The sequence below is a fragment of the Lampetra fluviatilis genome, chromosome 5 (genome assembly GCF_964198595.1).
Source record: "Lampetra fluviatilis chromosome 5, kcLamFluv1.1, whole genome shotgun sequence".
Taxonomy (NCBI): Eukaryota; Metazoa; Chordata; class Hyperoartia; order Petromyzontiformes; family Petromyzontidae; genus Lampetra; species Lampetra fluviatilis.
This window is the reverse complement of record NC_136279.1, coordinates 3,627,736-3,651,975: the sequence shown is the minus strand read 5'-3', so window position 1 is coordinate 3,651,975 and position 24,240 is coordinate 3,627,736. Positions and strand designations below refer to the sequence as shown.

The following is a 24,240-nucleotide window of genomic DNA, read 5'->3' as shown; positions in this document are numbered from 1 at the left end:
AGTGTGGTAAAAGGGCACATTTAATTTGCCAACCTTTCATATTTAACCTTTGCTTGCGGCTAAATATGATGGTAGTTTATTTCAATAAAAAAAAAACATTGAACTCCTACAGCAGAGTTTCACCGCAAAGTATATCATGGCCAAAGAATTGCTGAGTAAATTTGCACAGTAATTCCCCGAGGCCAAGTGTCTGGAATATGTAATCTCCCAAAGTGAAGTGGCAATGCCTTGAACAGTCTACTTAAAAACGAATTCTTGATTTTGAAAAAAAATGTCTTGTACGTGGCAGGGACTGTTTCTGTGCTTGTAGGACTTCTGGCATCTGTGTTGCTCAGCACCGTCATCTCCGTACGACCCGCTAACCCTCCTTACAAAGCTGCGAGAGAGCAGGCATTGTGCCACATACCCTGCCAATCCTACCTGGCCACCACCACCATTATCATCAACAGCCCCCTCATACATTCGCTGCTGGCTGAATGCCTCCCCCGATGTTCACCGTCACTCACTGTCCTGCCATTCCATGAATCCATCGTGCTCCTGCACACGACCCGATCTCGGGTGCTCCATCTCTGCGGAGGTTGTCCGGGTTTGGCCACTGTTTTTTTTTCTCCCAGATCGGATTTGGTGCCACGCACCCGCTACGGCGCTGGATTAGTCGCGAGCATTCGCAGTCGCAGCGCACGGTACCTCCAAATGTCAGCGGAAAGGACATCCCTTGCAAAGAGCGGAACAAGCACGTTCGTGCCGTAACATTTCTGAAATGCATTGCACGGAGTCTTCTGGCATCCTTTAGTCCGGCGATGGAATGTTATATTTCATGCCCCTACTGTACGTCAATAAATAATCACCAGCACGTGAATAGGATCCTCGAGTCATTCACATGAAGCTTGCCGATTGCAGTAAAAGAAAAAATGAGAATTCGAAAATCGTGCAAAACACACAGATGCTCAAAGGAGAAATGGAGAACGTTGCTTTTGTCAACTACTGTGCTACTCATACATCGATGACCGAAGGTAATTAGCCTATCAGTTGTAGGGCTTCTCAAAGAGGTGCAACGCCGAGATGTAGAAAACACGCAGAAATGGCCACAAGAGCTTGATGGGATTCACCCGCGATCGTCTGCGAGGGTCGACGTGAGCACACATCTTCAACGTCCGCTTCGCGCGCGTCTCTGAGAAACCTCGTTTCTGGTACGCGGCATATGGATGCGACGGGTTAAAGACGCAGCCCCGAAATGTCGTGCCCACACGGCTCCTGGCGGAAGGACCTCCACTCGGGGGAGCTGAACGAAGCCCCCATCGAGAGGGTTATCCGTCGTCCCTTACTCTTTCACGCTCAGCCAGACGTGTCGGAAGATATGGTAATGCGCGCGCACTGTGAATGTTGTGCAGTTGCCCCATTGTTTCAAACTGCCTCTCTGGGAGATGGAATCGAACCGGCGACCTCTGGATTTGTAGGTCCGGCGCGCCCCGCTTATTACCCCAGTAGTTGTCTGAAGCACGCCGCGCGTGCGAAGTAAGAACAGCGGCGGCAAAGTGGCAGCTCTAGGGGGGCGGCAATTTCCCAGGCGGCGAAGAAGTGCCGAGCTGCAAACAGCTGCTCACGATTCACTCTGCTACCTGCGCAGATGAACAAGTCAAAGGGAGCATCTCTGCCGCAAGGCGAGAATTTGTTCGGGGTTTCTTCGCAATGGATCTTCCCTGAGATGGCAAGAATTGCATCGGGAAGATTGGGCCACGTGGCGTGGTGAAAGTCCGCAACTGCTTGTTAGGACGTGTGAGCGGTAGGGTGGCGGTCAGCGCTACGCTGCGCTGCGAACCTGGCAAGCCGAGTTCGATTCCCGCTCACGGCCAACATCGGTGACGATTATCTGAACCAGTCCTGGGCCTCCCCTAGGTCGACTCGGCCTCAAATTAGTACCTGGTGCGGTGCGTAAAAACATTACCACTCGGGAAACAAAGGCGGCTGTGCGTGGTGCTGGCCACCCACCCCCTCGTGTGCCGTTCTGGTCTTTATAGGTGTGTAATGCGGGCGTAAGCGACCTTCCGGAGGTGACGTCACGGGGGGTGGAGTCATGTGACGTGGGGGTAAGGTTCGGGGCTTTAAGCGGGTAAACCGGAAGGGGAAGGTAGTCGGGGTGTGAGCGGAAAAGAGTGAGGCCACGCGGGCAAGTGTGGAGAGGGGGGGCGCCGACGGCGATCGGGAGCCAACCCCGAAGATAAGAGGAAGCTGCGGAGTGGTGTGCAGCTGGGGAGGAGACAGCCAGGAGGGCTGCGTGTTAGAGGCAGCGGTGTGGCTGCCAGGAGGAGCTGCGGAGAGAGAGAGAGAGGGGGCTGCTTGTTAGAGGCAGCGGTGTGGCTGCCAGGAGGAGCTGCGGAGAGAGAGAGAGAGAGCAAGAAGCTGTGAGAGCTGCGGAGGGAGAAGAGCAGCAGAGAGTACAGCAAAGGGGGGCTGTGTGAGAGAAACAGCAGCGGAGCTGCTGTTGTGGATCGGGCCGACATTGGAGTCAGCACCGTGGAGAAGCTACAGAGTAAAGACAGCCGTGTGGGTGTACAGCACGAACCGAATAATAAAGGACACTGGGACAGACATCGTGGTCCAGTCGTTTATTACACTGGTGTCGGAAGTGCAACGGCATGTCGAAACAAGTGAGGAAGAAAGTTAATCCGGCGCCTGCATCGGCTTCTTCGTCCGACGACGACGAACTCCCTCCAACCACGGATCCTGTTGGGGTGGTGGAGGAGAGCCAGGCTGAGGCGACCACGGGAACGGGTGTGGAGGATGTTGGCGCGGTGGCGGGTCCGTCGACATCATCAGACGCGGATCAACGATGGCAAGCGATGGCGGTACAACTGGAGGCACTTCAGGACGTCCTGGCGCATCTATGCCATCTCGTCGCGCCAGGGACGATGGATGATGCAAGTGGTGCTCCGCGGGCCGCCACGTTGCCTGTCCTGCCGCCGCCATTGCCCACGCGGCAAGAGGCCGCCATTTTGCGCGCTCCGTGGCGCCAAACCGCCATCTTGGCCACGCCGCGGGCCGACGCCATTTTGAATTTGCCATCACAACCACCACCATTGGAAGACGGCGGGAAGAGGAGTCGGAGTCGCCACCTTACAACAGTTAAAGAATTTTCCGTCGGTGGGGACTGGAGCGCGTTCGCCTGCCGCTTCTTGGCGGCGGTACGCACAGCAAGATGGACCGATGCGGAGGCTTTGGAGGTGTTGCCGACTCTCCTGGACGACGAATCTGTCCGATTCTTCCGTTCCATAGCGACCGATAAGAAGGCAACTTTATGTGGTGTTTTTCAAGAAATGGCCGATGCTTATGAGCCACCAGATGATGCGCATCGGCGATTCGCTCAACGACAACGAGCACCAGAGGAGTCGCCCGTGGCGTTCAGGGGTGCGGTGCTGGAGCTGGCCATGGCAGCTTATCCTGAGACGCCACAGGACCTGCTTGAGCCTCTCATATTAGGGAAGATGTTGGAGCTGTTTCGGGATCTAGGGATCCCCATGCCTGTGTGTGGGCATGAGAAGCTAACTTCCCGGATGGCTGCTAAGTGTCTCGATGCGCAATTCAACCTCCGTCGCTGGAAACAAGTGACGGCGTGGACGGGGGGGCCCGTCAAAGAAGGGGATGCGCTGGGGTGGAACCCTGCGCAGGCCGTCTATGTTCCGGATGACCGGGGCCCTCAACAACTGACGGCCGCCTCCGCTCCATGGACGGGACGCGGCGGGCCGAGACCGCGCGCGGTGCTACCAGAACGGGGCCGTCAGGAGGCGAGGCCTGCGCTTCGGCGCAACGAGGCCGAATGTTTCCGCTGCGGGCGTAGGGGCCACTACGCCAGAGACTGCTGGGCCCGCTTCCCGGCTCCGCCGCAGCAGGAGGCCTCGGCACCGGTCAAGTCGGCTAAAGATCCTCCGAAACAGGCATGTCGGCACGCACCAGACACTCGGCAAGGCTTTCCACCTCACCCACCACCTGTGTTGCGCGATCCTATTGTTGTTGTTAAAGAAAGGCCATCGACGGGGCCTTGTCATTCAGTTACGCAGTGGCGCAAATTGGCACGGAGAGTTGTCGCGGCCGCTACGGGTTCGTCCACTGTACCGGGGTCCATACAAGGTGTGGACGTGCGCATTTTGGTCGACTCGGGGGCGTCTGCGACTATTATATCGGATGTCATTTTCCATCTGTTGGGCATTCCGTCGGGGGCTGTGCGTCCGGTTTATGGGTCGTGCGTCGCTGCGAACGGGGGTAGCATGGGCATCGTGGGTCAGGTGGATGCTAAGATATCTATTGGGGATGTGTCGGCCTCGGGTGTTGTGTTGATATCGAGATCTTTGGCGGTTCCTTGTTTGTTAGGCACCGATTTTTTGGCTAAGATGCCCATTTTGATCAAAATCAATGAGAATTGTATTGAACTGCCGGGGGGCCGTCAAATCTCGTTTCTGCCGTCGCCCTGGGGGCGACCTGCTTCGGCCGTACAAGTGCAGGCGCTGTCCGTCGCATCTGTGGACATTCCACCTGGTACACAGATGCTTATACCCTTGCGGTATCGGAAGCCCCTGCCTGATCGGCTAGGAGCAGTAGGGGTCTTGTTGTCACCGTCCGCCACGATAACAACCGGGTTGGCGTTAGTGGGGGCACAGACCATCGTCCGGCCGGATCAATTACCGTTTTTACAGGTGCTTAATGCGGGGGGAGAAAACGTCCGTGTCCCGGCCGGTACGGTTGTGGCACATGCCACTACGGCGTTTGCGACCCATGATTGTCCACATAGCCGGGGAGTTGTTGCTGGGGTTTCCGAGCCAAGGAGTTCGGATGATCGTTGGGTTGCTCAATTATGTGACGAAAATTCTTCCCTGTCCATGGAGCAACGTGGTGCGCTGCGTAAATTGTTGTTGACATATTCCGATGTGTTCAGCTCCGATGATTTGGATTTGGGCCGCACTTCCTTACTTTACCATCACATTGAGACGGGCGATGCTGCCCCTATTCGATTAAATTCGCATCGGATGAGTCCTGCGGAACGAGAACACGTAAGGGGGGCAGTGGAAGACATGTTGGCTGCGGACATTATATCGCCATCTAACAGCCCATGGGGCGCTCCAGTCGTCTTGGTTAAGAAGAAGGATGGCAAATTGCGATTTTGTGTTGATTTCCGCAAATTGAATAAGATATCGGTGGCAGATGCGTACCCCCTGCCGCGTATGGATGACTCCCTCGACGCATTGTCGGGGGCTAAGTTCTTTTCCACACTGGACCTCTCTTCGGGATTTTGGCAGCTTCCCCTTGACGAGTCCTCACGGGAGAAAACCGCCTTCCGTACGCCGCAGGGGTTATTTCAATTCAACTGTCTCCCGATGGGATTGAATGCGGCCCCTGCTACATTTCAAAGATTGATGGAGCTCGTTTTGACGGGGTTGCAGTGGGAGACATGTCTTATATATTTGGACGATATCATTGTCTTCAGCCGCACATTCGATGAACATTTGACGCGGCTGGAGACAGTGTTCACGAGGATGCGTTCTGCCAAATTGAAATTCAAACCAAAGAAATGTCACCTACTGCAACGGTCCGTCCGCTATTTGGGGCACATTGTGAGCGCTGAGGGAGTGTCCACGGATCCGGAAAAGACGGCGTGCGTCCGGGATTGGCCGACTCCGGCCACCGTGGGGGATGTTCGGCGGTTTTTGGGATTTGCCTCGTATTACCGAAGATTCGTGCCGGGTTTTGCGACGATTGCGAGGCCTTTGCATCTCCTTACGGGTAAAGGACGGAAGTTTGGTTGGGGACAGCCGGAGGAGGCGGCCTTTCGGAGTCTGCGTGATCTATTGGCCACGGCCCCAACATTGGATTATCCCGATTTCGATCACCCATTCATTCTTGATACGGACGCAAGTGACACAGGTATTGGGGCGGTGTTATCACAGTCTAAAGGGGGTGTAGAGCGTGTCGTGGCGTATGGTAGCCGAGTCTTGTCTCCTGCGGAAACCCGCTACTGTGTCACTCGCAGAGAACTATTGGCGGTTGTTTTTTTCCTACGGCAATTTCGACCATACCTCTACGGTCGTTCTTTTATTGTGCGTACGGATCATGCGGCCTTGCAATATGCCCTTAAAATTGACCAGCCATCCGGACAGTTGGCACGTTGGTTGGACACGCTACAGGAATTTTCCTTCCAAATTCAACATCGGAAGGGTGTGCGCCATGCGAACGCTGACGCACTTTCCAGATTACCGCGGCGCGCCCCTTGTAAATGTGAGTCGGGGACGCATAGGTGTTCGCCGATTCCAAACCCCCCTCAGCCGCTCACGTTGGCCGTCGAGAAGTCGGACACTCCGATGGAACCGGGACCGGCTGACGGGGTTTTGAATCTGCCGCGGTCTGTCTGGATCCGGGAACAGATGATGGATGAGTCATTGGTGTCCTTGCGGAAGCGGTCTGCTAAGGACGATGGGAGTCCGAGTACGGCTGTGGGGCCGCAAACCGCTCTCCGAGATGGTCTGCTTATGTGGCGGGAGGGGTTCCAGGAACGTTGGCGCCTGGTGGTACCAACGTCCTTGCGGTTCGAGTTGATTAGAACCCTCCATTGTGACACTCTCTTACATTTAGGGGTGCAGAAGACCTTGTTGACGTTGCAACGTCATTATTTTTGGCACGGCATGGCGACAGATGTCGTAGGGCACGTGCGCGCGTGCCCTGCGTGTGCACAACGTAAGCCGCCGAAACATCCTTACGTGCCGCCTCTCCAGTCGATTCAGGTGTCTCGAGTCAATGAATTGGTGGCACTGGACATATTGGGACCTTTTCCACCATCGGCGAGGGGTAATAAATATTTGCTGGTGGGGGTTGAGTACCTCTCCCGTTGGCCGATGGCCTGGCCGTTGCCTGATCAGTCGGCCGCGGCCATTACCGACACCTTTTTGTTTGGGTATATTATGGATAAGGGGGCGCCTGAGAGACTCCTCACGGACCAGGGCAGGAATTTCTCTTCTAAATTATTGGCGGAAGTGTGCGCGGGCCTTGGGACTAAGAAAGTACGGACATCCCCATACCATCCGCAGACGGATGGTATGGTTGAACGACTGAACAGGACATTGTCTGCCATGCTTTGCCATACCGTGAGTGAACAACAATCAGATTGGGATCTGCACATCCCCGGGGTGCTTTCGGCGTACAGGATGACGCCTCATGCGGCTACGGGATATTCGCCGTTTTACCTTATGTATGGTCGGGAAAACGTGCCGCCGGTGGATGTGCAATTGGGAACTGGGGTGAAGGGACCTCGGAAACCACTTCCTGAATACATTCAGGACACGGTTCGCCGAGTCACGGAGGCGCGGGAGAATGCCCGCGTGGCTACGGCCAAAGCCCAGGCCCGGAACGAGCGATATGCGCGACGGTCTGAGGGGGAGTGCCCTTGGAAGGTTGGGGACCTAGCCTGGCTTCATTGTCCACAGGTACGTCCGGGGACCTCGCCGAAATTGCACAAACCCTGGCATGGTCCCGTACGCCTCATTGCGGTTCCCAACCCACAGACAGCACGCGTCCAGATTGGGTCTCGTCGCTGGGTTGTGCATACGTCGCGCTTGAAACCATATGTTGCTCCCTTACATGATGCGTCATCCCCCAATGTTGCCTTGCCGGGGTCTGTTGCTGCTGACTCTCCCCTGCCTGCGTCCATTGATTTTGCTAGAGCGCCTGTCGTACCTGTTCCAGACAGGCCGGCCGTGACATTGCGGGGGACGAGGGGCCCTGCTCGGAGGACGCCTGCCAGGTCTGCGGAACCTTCGAGCCCTGCAGCCCTTCCGACCCAGCTGCGGGCACGGTCACAGGACGAGCCCAAGACTAACTCTTTAGAGACACGGGACGGCGGTGGACTTCCAGCTGCGAGAGGGGGATTACCCCCTGTCGTTCCTCGACTTTCATCGCGTTCCCGTTCTGCGAGTGGGCCGCCGACCGTCCGGGACGGGCCGGCGACCCGCACACGTTCCAAATCGCTTACGTTTCGTTGATTGTTGCTGTCTTGTTATTTTCTTCCTACAGTTGTATTTATTGCATGCTTTTGTACGATCGTTGATGTTGATTGCGTTGTTGTTGTTCTTGCTGTTACATTATATGCTTAGTGTCCTTTAAGGGGGGAAGCTCGGTTCGCCGCATTACGATTGGCTATTGGTCAGCCGAGGTCGGCTGGGATTTTTCTACGGGGGAGGGTGGTGTAATGCGGGCGTAAGCGACCTTCCGGAGGTGACGTCACGGGGGGTGGAGTCATGTGACGTGGGGGTAAGGTTCGGGGCTTTAAGCGGGTAAACCGGAAGGGGAAGGTAGTCGGGGTGTGAGCGGAAAAGAGTGAGGCCACGCGGGCAAGTGTGGAGAGGGGGGGCGCCGACGGCGATCGGGAGCCAACCCCGAAGATAAGAGGAAGCTGCGGAGTGGTGTGCAGCTGGGGAGGAGACAGCCAGGAGGGCTGCGTGTTAGAGGCAGCGGTGTGGCTGCCAGGAGGAGCTGCGGAGAGAGAGAGAGAGGGGGCTGCTTGTTAGAGGCAGCGGTGTGGCTGCCAGGAGGAGCTGCGGAGAGAGAGAGAGAGAGCAAGAAGCTGTGAGAGCTGCGGAGGGAGAAGAGCAGCAGAGAGTACAGCAAAGGGGGGCTGTGTGAGAGAAACAGCAGCGGAGCTGCTGTTGTGGATCGGGCCGACATTGGAGTCAGCACCGTGGAGAAGCTACAGAGTAAAGACAGCCGTGTGGGTGTACAGCACGAACCGAATAATAAAGGACACTGGGACAGACATCGTGGTCCAGTCGTTTATTACAGGTGCTCGCTTACAGCACTTGCCCCAACAGTGTGTTAAGGCTATACGGGGGACCTTTGTCTTTGCCTTGCCTTTATGAGATTTACGGTCGTGGCATTATTAAAGATGGAGAAATGCATGTGGCACGGATGTTTTGCAGAAGTATTTATAAATAACTATAATCATTAAAAAATAATCAAGGGGATGGCAGCCCTCAACATTTTTGCTGGTGCCTCTGAAATCCTGGGTTTGAATCGACGCATGCACCTTTGATCGAATCAGGTTATCATATTTAGAGCGTTGACGGCCTCAACCCGGCCACCAGTGAATGGACTGCATATCGAGTTTGCTTTTGTAAATCTTGACATTGACGATGTAGAATCGTTTTATATATTTGAGCCGGTGACAGCTCAGCAGGATGGGATTTCGCCAGGAACTCTGGTTCCTTTGCGCTTCCAATCAAATATAAATATTCACCAACTAATTAGGCAAACATCCAAAGTAGAACACTTTCTTAAACAGCCTTGAGAATCAGTGAACTTCACGTAGTAAATTATATCAACTTCTTACATCATAGAAGACAAACTGATGTTAGCAATGACTAAAAAATATAATACGGGCATGCGAGTATTTTTAAACTTTTCATATCCTGCCATCAAAACCTCTTGACTGCCTTTTTTATAATGAAAGGTGACACAGAGAATGTCATGTATTTGGGAAAAATAGTTTGCAATAGTCAATTATTCGAACAGCACAGAACATTTTCTGTTCATCAAATGTCATTGTAGCAGCGCAGAGAAATCCGCCTGCTTGGGACCAATTCGTAGCTGATGCATTGCCGTCATGCTCGGTAAATACCAGCCTTTGACAGTGCTGCCACATTTCTTGCGGGAGTCTGCGTTGTGTGATTTGAGCACAAAGACACTTTGGGCCTGATGCGCGTCTTTACAGAGCGGCAAGAACATGCATTGCCTTGACGATTTTCCTCCACTCTTTTAGGTAATGGAGGTGTTTTTGCCACAATTTGGATGAAAATTGAATATTCACTATCGTGTGAATGAGACCTATTGATCTATAACGATACAGTGTATGCTAAACCAACGTTACGATGCAAACGAGTTGCAAAAATTGGTAAAAAGCACACAGCCTTATGTGCATTATTGCAAAAAAAACAGCAGAATTTCATTAACAAGTGCATTGTGGTCCTTTTCGGTTATATCACCATCGAAATAAATGAGCGAATGTAACCAACTGACAACAGTGGCGATGCAGGGATAGACAACTGTGGACCGGATGCTCTCAGTTGTGCTAAAATTATGTTTGATGGTGATCGAAGATAAGATGCCCACAATGCACTTCTTTAGGAAGTGCTGATGGGGTTTTTTTTTTGCATACGCACGGAGGCCGGCGTGCGCATTCAACGTTTTTGTGTGTAGCAAACCTGCACCGTGATCCGGTCTTATTGTTCCATTCTGGTCGGTGTTGTTCTCGTGAGTCTTTTGACTGGCGCTAACTTTTCAGTCAATGCCCTTTGAAAAAAGAGAAAAATGCCAGGCAGTTTGAGAACTCATTATTACGGTGGCATCTTTTGACAAAAACAGGTGCATTGGATGATCTGTCAAGAAATTGATTTGCTGAAAGTTATCTTCTTTAAACGTATACATATATAAAGACAATACATAAACCACTACTTTGTGATGGAACTGCAATACATCACAATGTGGCTTTAACATATATGACTTGTGAGTGTCTAGTGAGTTGTAAGTGATTAGTGCGGTCTGTTGGTGTGGATGAGAATCTGATGAGTGAGTGGTGAGTGTCACGTGACCCTGTCTGTCGGTTGGGCTGCCCTGCAGTTAAAAGGATCTGGCAGGCACGCCGCAGTGAGGAAACTTAGACTGTACAAGTCATATCTCACGGACTTTAACGTCTTTTCCTCATGAACAAAAGTGTAAATGAAGGAAAATGCAGGAGGAACGCACAGCACAACTCCTCTCATCAACGGCCGTTCCCCATGACTCCTCTTACCCGCAACAGCTGTAGAGTCCACGGAAACTCCTATTATCCGCGGCCCTATTTATTCCTATTATTCGTGGTTATCCATGATTTTAGCCACAATGCATAGCGGCAACTTCATCCGATGTATCTGCGGGATTTATCCGTGAACCTTTACCACTGCGGATGAGAGTGGTAACTGCACGGGTAACCCCACAGATTACGGGATTTGCAATAATGGTTCTCCGTATCAAAGCATATCAGAGGATTTGTTCAGTATCTGCAACAAAGAAATGGCTATCTTCTATATTTGACTAAGTCTTTTAATGAAAGTGGGCGCTGCGGTGGCGAGATGTTAACTTCCTCGCCTGGTATGGAGGAGGTTGTGGGTTTGATCCCGACCCTGACACCTGCTGTATATTTGGAGTTTGTATGTTCTCTCCGTGGTGGTCGCCTATGGTTTTTTTTAGGGTCCTCCGTTGTTTCCCTCCACAATTAGAATCAACATGCATCTGGAGTAGTTGGCTGTGATAAATTACCACGTGATAAGTTGAACTATCATTTCGCTATATATTTCATATATAAAATAGCTATAGAGCTCAGTGGGCCTTACCTGGTAAAATAAAAAAAATAGTTGCAATTTGTATAGTTCATAGTTTTTGAAATCACACATTGAATGAACACGTGTCCTACACACACAAAGTGTCATCCAAGCTATATCAATATCGAGTTTGTTGTGCCCATGACAACCGGTGACCACGTTTTAATCACCAGCACAAATACATTTGCACTTTACAGTAGGCCTATACGTATGTGCATTACATTTGTTTGCGTTGATAATGGTGCTAAAATGGCCCACATTCTCATGTTTGCTATGCGCCAAATAAATGTATGCACCGGCATATAAATGATCTTGGTAGAGAGAGACAGCAGTGGTTAGCATTGTGAACCCGGCCACCTGAGTTCAACGTGCAGGTATGGCTAAATTTAGATGAGATTAGTGGCCAGTGATTGTGTGAACCGATCCTGGACTGACCTCCTTCACAAACCCGCACAGGCCAGCGTCGTGAAGTACTCGTCAATCAGTCGCCATGGCTGACACAATGTGGGGAGGCATTCATCCAGCAGTTGACTGATACACAACTGTAAATTTGTTCCTATTTTATATACGTACAGTACGTTATTTTCACGTGAATTATATGAGGTGTTAAGTAATCTTTTTGGTTCTTTCGGTAAAGTCACGTAGAAGGGAAATAATAAAATAATAAAAATAAAACATAATAAAATACAATTCTCACGACGTTTCGGCCACAACGCAAGCAGCCGTCCTCAGGTGAAGAACAGGTCTGTTGGAAAGACAGCGTCTGAATCATTCAGACGCTGTCTGAATCATTCAGACGCTGTCTGAATCATTCAGACGCTGTCTTTCCAACAGACCTGTTCTTGAATCATTCAGACGCTATCTTTCCGACAGACCTGTTCTTCACCTGAGGATGGCTGCTTGCGTTGTGGCCGAAACGTCGTGAGAATTGTATTTTATTATGTTTTATTTTTATTATTTTATTATTTCCCTTCTACGTGACTTTACCGAAAGAACCAAGAAGATGAATCCCTGCAGTCACGAAAGAAGCTTTAAATCAAAGTGTTAAGTAATGTTAGAAAAGTAGAAATTCCTTCCATGAGATGATGGCCCGCCGTATTTTTGGCAGCAGTTCAGTCACTCCTCCTGAAAGGCTGTCGAGATTCATGAGGTCTTCACGTCCTTAGCTTAACTGCCATCATCATCCTCATCATCATCCTCATCAGCCAATACCTATATCCACTGCTGGATGTTAAGCCTCGTAAAATATCGGAAGCTTAGCTTTCCATACCCGATGAGATTGTGCGCGTGTTTATACCTACCACGTCCCATAAATTGCACTGATTATTGCGCCGGTGTTGCAAGCTCGAGCGGTTGTGCGAGTTGTACCCCAAGCAGCCCTGGCCGCTTGCCTCCCCTGTCCTGGTTACGCGCTCGCGCGAAGCCAACCCCAACGCCTTCTCTCGCCTGTGCGCAGACCCATATGTCAAGATTCACCTGATGCAGAACGGCAAGCGACTCAAGAAAAAGAAGACGACCATCAAGAAGAACACGCTCAACCCGTACTACAACGAGTCCTTCAGCTTCGAGGTTCCCTTCGAGCAGATCCAGGTAAGGAGGACCCACCGTTGCGCCGTCCGTGTCTTCTCTCCCTGCGGGTGGAGGGGCGTATGGCGGGGACGTGCCCTCGGCCGGCGATCGAGAGGCGCCTCGGAAGAGATGGCACGGAGGGCGTCCGTTCCCCCCGAGAGGCTGCGGTGGCCGATAGAAGGCGGCACTGCGAGTAGCCTGCCAGACCACCCCCATCTGTGTGGATATTGTACCGTTTCCCCCATTTGAACGAGTTTTCTCTGTGTACCGCAAAACACCGCGGTAGGAGATCAGCAAAACTTCCCAAGCAAAGCAGAGCGTTGCCACAAAGGAGGCTTGGGGCTCAGTTGAGGCTTTCCTGACTAAGTAAGGGATCAATGGAGAAACGGTGTGTTTTTATTCACTTAACAAAATGCCCTTTTCGAACTTTTGTTCTAAATGCTGCTCTTAGCTACACGTCGTGAGCTGAATGTTTCATTCAGAGATTCTCAAGAGCACTGTATCACCCCATATTAGGGAACGGACCGCAGAAAGGGAAATCACAGAACTACATCTGAGATCCCATCGAGGGATCTCTGTTATTCACACCGAAGACGCCACACTTTCCCAGACACCTTGCCGCAGAGAGCTGTTCGCCGCGCGGCAATTAAACCACATTTTAAAGTCTCAGAGCTGAAATCTTGCCAATCATATGACAAAGCGTGAACGAGTGAAGAGTGCAAGCATATACAGCGGGCCATTTGTTAGTGTGCAGTCATGGGCAATCATGCTGAGACCATCAAACTCGCTCTCCTTGAGCGCCCAGTGCCAGCTCAATGCTCTGACCCCTAAGCCACCCAGCCACCTGGCAGGCCTGGCTCCAGCTCATCTCGGATCGGCGGGGGGGGGCAGTCGACCTGTGGGTGGGGGGGGGGCACAATAACAGTTGATGATACACCGCTAAGGAAAAGTGACCTTGGTGTCAGGGCCCCAAAGAGACATTTGGTGGTGCAGGGCTGGCCTACCCCAGCACGCCGCTAGCGCCCGCCCTGCCCTCACCTGTCCACCTCCTTGAAGTGGCTTATTTTTTGGGGGTTTCTAAACAAAGGACGTGGCCCACATTCGGCGCAACTGGCCATGATGTGCCGAATGCAAATGAGGGCAAAAGCAATCTTTGCGTCTCCAACAAAATCTCATTAAAGCAACAATTAAATGTTGACGAGCTTGAGGGTTCTTAAAGAATGCTGCCTCAACCAGACCCAGCAATGATCCTTGTAGCGTTTAATCAATTACGATCAATTGTTCTTAATCACATTTTTCATGTTAGATTCGTTGGGTGCTCACTTTATGAGCGTTTGTCAATTAGCGTGTAATTATTATTAGTATTTTGTACCAAAATGTTTTGAATTGAATTAATACACCAATTACATGCCCACACATTAATGCACGGATGCAGGAGTATAATCTTTGGCTAATGTGTGAAAATCAAGCAAATTGGTAAATTATACTAAAAAAAAGAAATTCCAACCGTTTTTCATTCAACCGCCGATGGCCTCATGCAGGTTAGTTTTCTTTGTTGTGTCCATACTTCACCACTCTGGTCAGTGCTACTTGGTGAAGGGATGTTCACAGCCCTGTCCAGGAAGCACACTTAGGTCAACAGGTTCATCATGCAATGAGCGCCACCGTTCCGCGTCCATGCAGTCATGAACGTACGTACAGCATGGGCGTGCAGAATATTACTGTTTATCAGTGTGTGATTTGATTATTGTTAATATTATATATTGTAATACTGCAGTATGCATTACCTGGGTGGAGTGGTAGTGCACAGCATTATGGACCAAGTGACCCGAGTTTGATTCCCGGCTACGGCCAATTGGAATGGCGAGTGATATAACAGCTGCTAGGTTTCCCCTTCACCAATCCACACTGACCAACACGGCGAAGTATGGTTAAACAATGCTAATGACTGCCATTGGTGTGTGGGGAAGGCCTTCATATCGACTAGTGGATTCACATAGGTATGTACATTCTTTATTATTTTGCTGGAACAGTCAGTTTGAAAGGCAGTGCATATATGACCAGAGCATGTTTTTGTTTGCATGTTAGCCACTCATTTGAGCAGGGAAACAACCTTTGGAAGCGTTACCAGGGTGGTGCTCGATATCTTGGTTGGACTGTCAACAAATTTTAAAAAAGAGTGCCCGTCCGTCGTGAAGTGTTAAAAAACAGAAATCAACTTGCAGAGTGAATGACATCTCTGATTGCATACACAAATTGTGCCTTCTTGATGTGTCGACTTAAAGGCAGAGTTTGCACAGATATTGAGCTCAGTCTCTTTCGTCAAAAAATTGTCTCATTTCCGCCCGAAATTAAATAAAACTCAGATACCCCGTAAAACACATGGGCCCAGCCTATTATCTTATATATATAGTTTCTGGAATAACTGTATATGCAATTGAAATTTATAACTGGAATTACATACTTTGTGGAATATTTTCTTTGGCTAGATGTACAAAACAATCGCATGAGCAAAACAGTGACACACTCATCACCAGCAATGACCCTGAGTTCGTGGTGGGGAGCCCAACATTGCAAAAAATGATCCACTGCTGACCTCCCACAAAGAGGTTCAAATTTTAGCAACCCAGATTTGCCTATCTGCAAGACTATACGCAAGACGATAGTTGCGAGGCAAACCCTCGAACCAAAGTGCCACGCGACTTAACAACAATACATAAATTTCGATTTAAAGCTTTCGTGACTGCAGGGATTCGTCTTCTTGGTTCTTTCGGTAAAGTCACGTGGGTGATTACCATTGGGTTGAGCCCACCAAGATCCGATATAAACTCTTGTTGCAGCAGCTTTTCTCCTATGTCAGCTGTGTCTGTTCCATCTGATTACTGTCGCTTGTGTTGCGATCAAAACGTCGTGATTTAATCTATTTTATTTCATACCCTACGTGACTTTACCGAAATAACCAAAGAGTATGAATACGTGAACTCATAAATAATAAATAACAATCTTTGCCAAGCCACCGCTAGACTCCTACCTCGGGCAATGTAAGTCATGTTTATTCTTACCATACTTCACCACACTGAACAGTGCGGGCTGGGCAAGTGGGAGAGGTTCGGGGTGCGGGGGGGAGGAGCACAACTGTGTGAGGTATCACTCGCCATCGATATCGGCCGTGACCGGTAATCAAACTCGTTTCGTTGGGGTTCACCACGCAGCCACTCTGTCGACCGCGGCGCGGCGATTCCAGCTAACAATTACGCAGATTTGGAATAAAGAAAAACACATCATTAAGCCCGCCGCAGCGGCAGAACTCATTCATTACGAGAGCCACGAGGATGTTGCTGAGAGAGCGCCGGCAATGCCGACCGTGGCACTTGCGCGTGCCAGTAAACGCGGCGCGCGCGCGCGCGTGTGAGTGCGTGTGAGTTGAGTGCGGCCCTTTGTCGGGAAAATGTATAAACATTAATCACGGCGCACAGAGCTCCTAACGCGTGACTCCCGTGACCTTGACAGGGTGACCCGCACACGACCCTAATTATAAACGCTTTCTGTGGGGTCCCATTGTAGCCAATTATGTAAATTAGATATCCCGTGTGGTTTAATACACAAATTTAATTATAACCGCTGCTCATTTTTATGTATTTATTATGCAATTCCACATTACAGCAGGGTAAAAAAAAAAGGTTTGGTCCTGCGTGGAAAACATGCTGGTATTAAAATATCATTGCACAACCCTAAGGCACCATAGCAACAAATAAGAAGGTTATAAATAGGGTAACATTTGAAGCCCCAATAAACATGTTGCAATAACAGGAACAATTACGGCAGGCGAAACCAGTCGTATTCATGGTGTTTGTTTTTACTAAATTTCCATGTAATTTATAAACACTTCAATGTAATACAAAAATTATATCCAACACAAATGTGAAGAATATATATATTTTTATATCTAGATCTTGGTGTAGCGAATGATTTTAGATCCCGGCCGGACATTGCAGAGTCTCCCTTGGTTTCTTTCCCACTCTTTATCGTCCAAATCCACTCGTTTGTACAACTTTATTCAGCAGTGACGCATCCCGCAAACGATAGCTACGACTTCAGCTGACGTTCTGCCCTCTTGCTCCCTTACACACCACCGACTGAGAGATCTGCCTGTGCAAATAAACGGATGCTAATGTCTACATTTCATGTAGGAAGAAACCATTACGCAGGCAACTTTTATTAGAATAAATCGAATCTGTCCTGGAAAAGCTCACACGGTCCCAAGACATTTTCACCAGGGCCTGCTTGGCATGTTCAGCCAATTCCTTATCAAAAACGGTTTGGGGGGTAGGAAAACACTGGGAAATCTAGAGAAAACCCACACGTATTGAGGAGCGTATCTATAACTAAACTACAATTTTTGTTTATTTTAACAGGTAAGGCCCACTGAGCTACGTAGCTCTTTTTCAGAAGCGGCCTGGCCACAAATGATAGCTGAACGAAGTGGCTTATTCACGTGGACATTGATATCAGTCAAATACTCTAAATGCACGTTGATTCTAAACGTCGAGGGAAAAACCGGAGGACCCGGAGAATGTCTATCACCTGGAATGTGCTCAGCCTCGTCAGATCCCAGAAGCTAAGCAGCTTTGAGCCTGGTTAGAGCTTGGATTGTCGACAACCGTGCTTAAAACAGGTGTTCTTGGCTACTTGAGGGCAGTGCTCTGCCGAAAGCGAGCAGTCCTGCAAAATCCATAGATGTACTATGCTCCATTATCTAATCACCCTGCTTTCACCAGCCCTCACTGACCGGCGTGGTGAAGTATGGTCAAATACATCCTCCAGCAGTGTATTGAGACAGGGGGCTGTACACTGTCCACACGGGTCAGCAAACTCCACGTTGCATTCTGTCCAATGTGACTTGGAGCTACAGAGTGTCCATGGATGGCAATTGATTCTAATATCCGGCCTTTTATTCCACAGGCCATGCCATGCTGACGAGATTGATCAAAGTTAAAACCTCTCCAGCGTTTCCAAAGTTTAAATAAATGCGACTGAACAACATTACTCCGGAAAGCCCATTGGTTGTTGGCACGACATTGTTTTATTTTATTTCAATGCCAAAGCAGATTCATTTACCTATTTAATGAATCATTGTTGTACTTTCTGTACTGCCATCTGCTGGCTATTTGAATAACTCTGCAATTTGTAAGTCTGGCACACATAATGTCGCTACGCGAAGCACCAATCAGTCATCCAGAACGTTGGCCACAGGCGTCTAGCACTTAATGCTCATATCTGGATTCAAAGATCCGCAATAACGCTGGCGAACAGAGTGGAACTAAAAACTAAACTGTTAGCAGTTCACCGGCAACGCCAGCTTATGAAATCTAAACTATTAAGCATATTTTATTTTACGAGGTAAGGCCCACTGAGCTATATAGATCTTTTTCACAAGTGACCTCGCCACAAATGATAGCTCAACGAAGTGGGTTACGTTGAAATGTATAGCAGCCAAATACTCCGAACGCATGTTTCTTAATGTGGAGGGGAAAACCGAAGGATCCGGAGAAAAATCAACAGGACGACGAGTAAAGCATGCAAACTCCAAATATACAAGTGTAATCTTGACTTAAAGCTTTCGTGACTGCAGGAATTCATATGCTTGGGTCTTTTGGTAAAGTCACGTAGATAGGTTAAAATAAAATAACAAAATAACAAAAAACTAGGACGTTTCGATCGCAACACAAGCAATCGTCGTCTCCATCTTCTTGTGTTGCGATCGAAACGTCGTAGTTTTTTGTTATTTTGTTATGTTCTTTTAACCTATCTACGTGACTTTACCGAATGACACATGTTGAATATTCTTGGGTCTCAGTCGGAATCGAACCCACGACCTCCTGTCTACCAGGCGAGGTAGTTAACATCTCCCAGCCACCGTGGCACCCTTACGGTTCAAGCAAAACCGTGTCGGTGCCACGGTGGCGAGATGTTAACTGCGTGGGTGTCCAGAATAAACTCCTCATTTGAGACCCAAACATCACAACTGCCTGGCTTTGACATTCCTCCTAAAAAAAACACCGCTGTCAGAAGAACATCGACAGGCCGATGCACACATCTCCTTCATAAATGTAGAATTAAAGACACGAGCCACAATGCGACTCTGGCCATGCAACCCAAACTATCGACCAAATAGTAAACTGATGTAGTCTGTGCTCCTTCAATGAAGAGGGAATAGCAAGCAATACGACCCGAACTCTCTCTCTCTAGATGACCTATCGTGGCTACCAGACTTGGATATTAGCAATCAGCCTCTGAGCGAGTTGCTGTCATACACGAGAACAGAATTACAGGCGTGTGCCTCGCCGCACACAGTTTTTGGCCATGTAATCATTTTTCTTCACAATGTGTTGCTGCCCATCCCTCTTCACTGCTGCTACCCAACCAGCATAACCCCGCGACCCACGTCTGGGCCCACAGTCACTGTGGCTGTAAGTGGGTGTCTGGACAGCACCTCCACAATTTTAGATTTGGCGAAGCCACAACATTTTGCACTCGTGTTCAACAAAGACGCACACGCACAGTCTGCATACACATTCACACGGTCAGCGCACATATACAGTCAGCACCCTACACACATCCACACAGTTAGCACCCGACACACACAGTCAGCACCCTACACACACACACACAGTCAGCACCCTACACACACACACACAGTCAGCACCCTACACACACACAGTCAGCACGCGCACACCCCACAGACACATTCACAGGCAGTCAACCGCGTTGCGCTCCAACTTGCACCGGCGTCTCCGCGTACAGATCTCCATCCCTAACCTGCCCAGCCACCACCACCACCGCTACTACCACCGCCGCCACCACCACCGCCGCCACCACCGCCACCGCCACCACCACCGCCACCACCACCGTCCCCAACTTCAACGCTCCAGAACGCACAACGCTTGACCACAACCTCGCCCACGCCTCAGTCCATCCCGTCCGCACGGCCGAGAGGGGCGCTAACCTCGTCCTCCACCTCCTCTCCCCATCCACAGAAAGTGCAGGTGGTGGTCACGGTGCTGGACTACGACAAGCTGGGCAAGAACGAGGCCATCGGCAAGCTCTTCGTGGGCTGCAACGCGTCCGGCACGGAGCTGCGGCACTGGTCCGACATGCTGGCAAACCCTCGGCGGCCCATCGCCCAGTGGCACACCCTCAAGCCCGAGGAGGAGGTGGACGCGAGCCTAGGCAGCAAGAAGTGACCCCCTCGCGAATTATGACCCCCCCCCCCCCCCGCTTAGCTACTCCGGCTTAAGTCAACGGTGTCCGTCTCTCCCAGACCAACACCACCACCACCACCACCACCCACCGCTTGCCAGAACACGGCAATCTTGATCCCACCCTGACCTTCACCTGCTCTGCCCTTGCTCGTCGTGTTCCCCCGTCCCTCTGCCTTTTGCCCCGGAACGCCCCCCACTCCCTGCCAACTCCGTGCCCCCCTCCCACTCCCTGCCAACTCCGTGCCCCCCTCCCCCCCCCCATTCTCATCATCAATTCATGCGCGTCCCGCCACCCTGGGGGGGGGGGCTGCCCTGCTCCGCGTCACTGGCACCCGCCGGAGAGACGCTCTTCATTGTGCACACGCGTGCGTGTGTGTGTCTTTGTGTGTCTGTCTTTGTGTTTGTAATTCATGTACTTTGTGTGCAATTCAAGGTGCACCTAGCCTGGCACACGCGCCGTGCTGACGTCACCGCCACTTGGTGGCGAATGGCGGCTTTTACTGTTTGTGTGTCTTTACGTGTGTTTGTTTATGTGTTTGTTTTTGTGTTTGTTTATGTGTGTGTGTTTGTTTCGGTGTGTTTATGTACGTGTGTTTATGCGTGTTTATTTAGATGTGTTTTTGTGTATTCATGTGTGTGTGTTTATTTAAGTGTATTTATTTAAGTCCATGTGTCTTCATGTGTGTGTGTTAATGGGTGTGTTTATGTGTGTTAATGTGTGTGTGTTAATGTGTTTGTGTTTATGTGTGTGTGTGGGAGTAGCGGTAGTGTAGTGGTTAGTGCTGCGCTACGAACCTGGCGACCCGAGTTCAATTTCCGCTCACGGTCAAAATCAGTGACAATTATCTGAACCGGTCCTGGGCCTCCTCTAAGTCGACTCAGCCTCAAATGAGTACCTAGTGCGGTGTGTAAACATCGCCACTGGGGAGACAAAGGCGGCCGGGCGTGGTGTTGCCGGCCTTCATAGGTGCTCGCTAACAGCACTTGACCCAACAGTCTGTCACAGGCTACACGGGGATCTTTGTCTTTTTTGTGTGTTTATGCGTGTGTTTGTGTTTATGAATGCGTGTTTATGCGTATGTGTTTGTTTATGCGTGCGTGTGTATGTTTGTTTATGCGTGTGTGTGTGTGTGTGTTTACATGTGCGTGCATGTGTGTGTTTACATGTGCGTGCGTGTGTGTGTTTACATGTGCGTGCGTGTGCTCGTCCCGCGTGTCTGCGTGCCTAGCGACACCGCGCTGCTGGTGAACTCGGAGGCAGACGCGGAGGTCACCGCAATCGCCTGCCTAGAGGCGAGGCCGCGACCCCGGGCAGATCAGTCGCGCAACCCAAAATCGCTCTCGGTCGCAGAGACGTCCACGACAAACTCGTTCGATATGCAACTGATCGCTGGGGGTGTGAACCCGCCTTAACAAAAAACAACTCTGCTGCGCCTTGCCTTATTAGCCAAGCAAGCAACGGTGTCACCTTGACGCCTATATTTTCCTCGACCATCTGGATATTTATCCAAAAGTTCACCATGGCACGCAGGCCACGTGCGTGCGTGCGTGCGCGTGTATGTTCGTACCTCGAGGTGCACCTGAGCTGGCACAAGCGCCGTGGTGACGCCACCGCCACTAAGTGGCGAACGGCCGGTTATCGTTGTCGTTGTCTGTTTCTTCGTTTCATGTTTGTGCACAACTAAGGCTTGGGCTAATCCTCCACCAAAAGCCCTCCTCATCCTCCTCCTGTTCCTCACCTCACCTTCCAGCCACTCCGCCGGGCAGCCAGCTCCTTACCACGCGACATCAACCCCAACCCCGATCGCTCCGCAGCTGCCCCAACTTTGCGCCACCCTGCCCCCCCCCCCCCCTTGCTTCCGAGCCCCCCCACCCACCCACCCACCCCAGACCCCCCAAACCTTCGCCCCGCCACGCGTGCGCAACAATTGTTTTGTTTGTCCGTTTTGTTCGTTTCGTGTGCATGTTCAAAGTCGTGGCGCTAAGCCATTCTCCTCGGCGGCACGCCGCGTGGAATCTCCTCCGCGGACCGCACGGTGGAGCGCAGGTCCCATAGTTCGCGCGGCGCTGTTAAAACGTCGGTTTGTGTGTCGTCGTCGTCGTCGTCGTCCGTGTGATGTCCCCAACCCCTCCCCGACCTCTCCTGCACAGCAAACTGCTCAGTGAGACACTGTAGATACAATATAATACCCTTCCTCGTTCACAGGCGCCTCCACCGCCCCCCCCACCCACCTATACCTGTATACGACGCTAGCCCTCGTTCCTGTTTGGTGTTTTGTATATAAACGCTCCCTTGTTGTTCACGTCAAGCCCTGTTCCTTGTGCTCATGCCGTACGCTGCCCCCCTCCCCGCCCGCCGTTGACACGTCGGTGGCGATGATGCTGATGATGATGATGGCTGTGTGTGCTTGGGACTACATCTCTGTTGTTTCATTACCGATGTTTATTCGATCACGGACCTCTTTCCCGCCGTCCTGCTCGGGGGTGACTGATCACACAGTCGTTCCTGGCCAGCCCAAAGCCCATTCCCGCTGTTTAGGTGTAGATATAGCATGAATATATGATGTCTCCAGTGTGATCATAAGGCATGTCCGTTGTGCTTCCCTTGTATGAAACCTAAAGCCCCTTTACTGTCGATGTTTAAAAGAAAATTTAAAAATATATATAAAATAATTGCCACACGAGAAGAAAAAAAAGGTTTTTATTACATAACTTTAACAACAACAAAAAAAATGCTTTAAAAAATTACGACGATGTACGTATTACCCGGTAGATTTAATCCGTGTTAAGATTATATATGACAACACGCTTGCTGTTTATTGGCTCTATGATAGACGTGTGACCCTGTGCTCTATGCTTTCACATTGGAAAAGGTCTACCGAGGCGACCCTCTACACAACCACCTCGCGCTTAGCGAGCGGTGTGAGGGCGCAGCGACAACAACAACAACAAATCACGCAGGCAGGCCCGGATTACCCGTCACGTCAAGGGGGGCCTTCTCAGAGGCACAAGAGGCCCCACTCCTCCGTGGAGCCCCGACAAACAGCACAGCCCACTGCTGGCCACAGACCTAAGGTGTGAGATCAAGACCCCGAGGCGAAACCCAGCCACCGTGAGGGCCCGATTCATTATCCAGAAGCCATGAGGCTGTAATTGCCTCTGGACCCTACACGGGACAGGCGCAAAAACGCGTGCGTGGGGGTGGGTGGCAGCAGGACCTTGAGCCATTGGTAGTACGGTGGGCCGCCATAAGACAAATAGGCCCTGGCGCAGGGCCCAGAGTGACCTTAATCCGAGCCCGTGTGCAGGCTCTGAAATGCCAGGCTTGAGAACCACGCTTGCTTGGGAGACCGCACTCCGATGCCGTTTCCACCTAAATGTGGTGCTTGTTATTGCAGCACCCGGGGATAGGATGTTCCATATGGCCGCGAGGCTTCTTTCTGCACCCCGCCGTTTGCGATCGTGACGTCTCATGATATTAAGCGTGTGTGCGCGTACCCCCGAGTGCGTACGGCGTAATCTCTCTCCCGCGCTGCACACGGCTGCAGTGATCGGTTGAATGTGTAAACTGCGTTCCCATCAAAATGTTGTGGCTGTCAGGCTCCAAAGGTCAAATTAAAATCCAGGGTGTAAATTCTAATCGCAGCCTATCGAGCCATCAGTCATTTGGAGGCTTTATTTAAAACAAGTTGTGAGCCAACAAGTCTCTTGCGAGGGAGAACTTTTTTTTTTACTTGACAGGATTTTCTAACTGCTTGTCTGTCATATATATAACAAAAAAATGAGTCTGCCGACACGATGCTCTGCCAGAAACGTACTTTTATGGAATACAAAAATATTCATGTGCTCCCAAGGTGTTGTACGTGATTAAATTAAAAACATTAAATATAGGCATGTAGGATTTGTTTTCTTCACTCAACACTGGGCACTGACTCGTCTCACATTTTTATGGAAACGTAGCTTCGCTTTGGGTTTATTCATTTCCCCCGCGTGATGTGCACAGCTATTTGCTTTCTCGA

The 24,240-nt window shown here is 50.6% G+C and overlaps 1 protein-coding gene across 4 annotated transcripts in view; it reads left to right on the top strand.

Annotated features, from left to right (window-relative positions):
• Window positions 1-23,842, top strand: part of LOC144932431 (synaptotagmin-2-like) — a 302,182-nt gene extending 278,340 nt beyond the window's left edge. For all 4 annotated transcript variants that reach the window (XM_078856484.1, XM_078856486.1, XM_078856488.1 and 1 more), the window contains 2 exons: window positions 12,847-12,980; window positions 19,997-23,842. In XM_078856484.1, coding sequence (XP_078712610.1) covers window positions 12,847-12,980; window positions 19,997-20,203 — 341 coding nt within the window. In that variant the 3' untranslated portion in view covers window positions 20,204-23,842. The remainder of the gene's footprint in view (window positions 1-12,846; window positions 12,981-19,996) is intronic.
• Window positions 23,843-24,240: the final 398 nt, after the last annotated feature.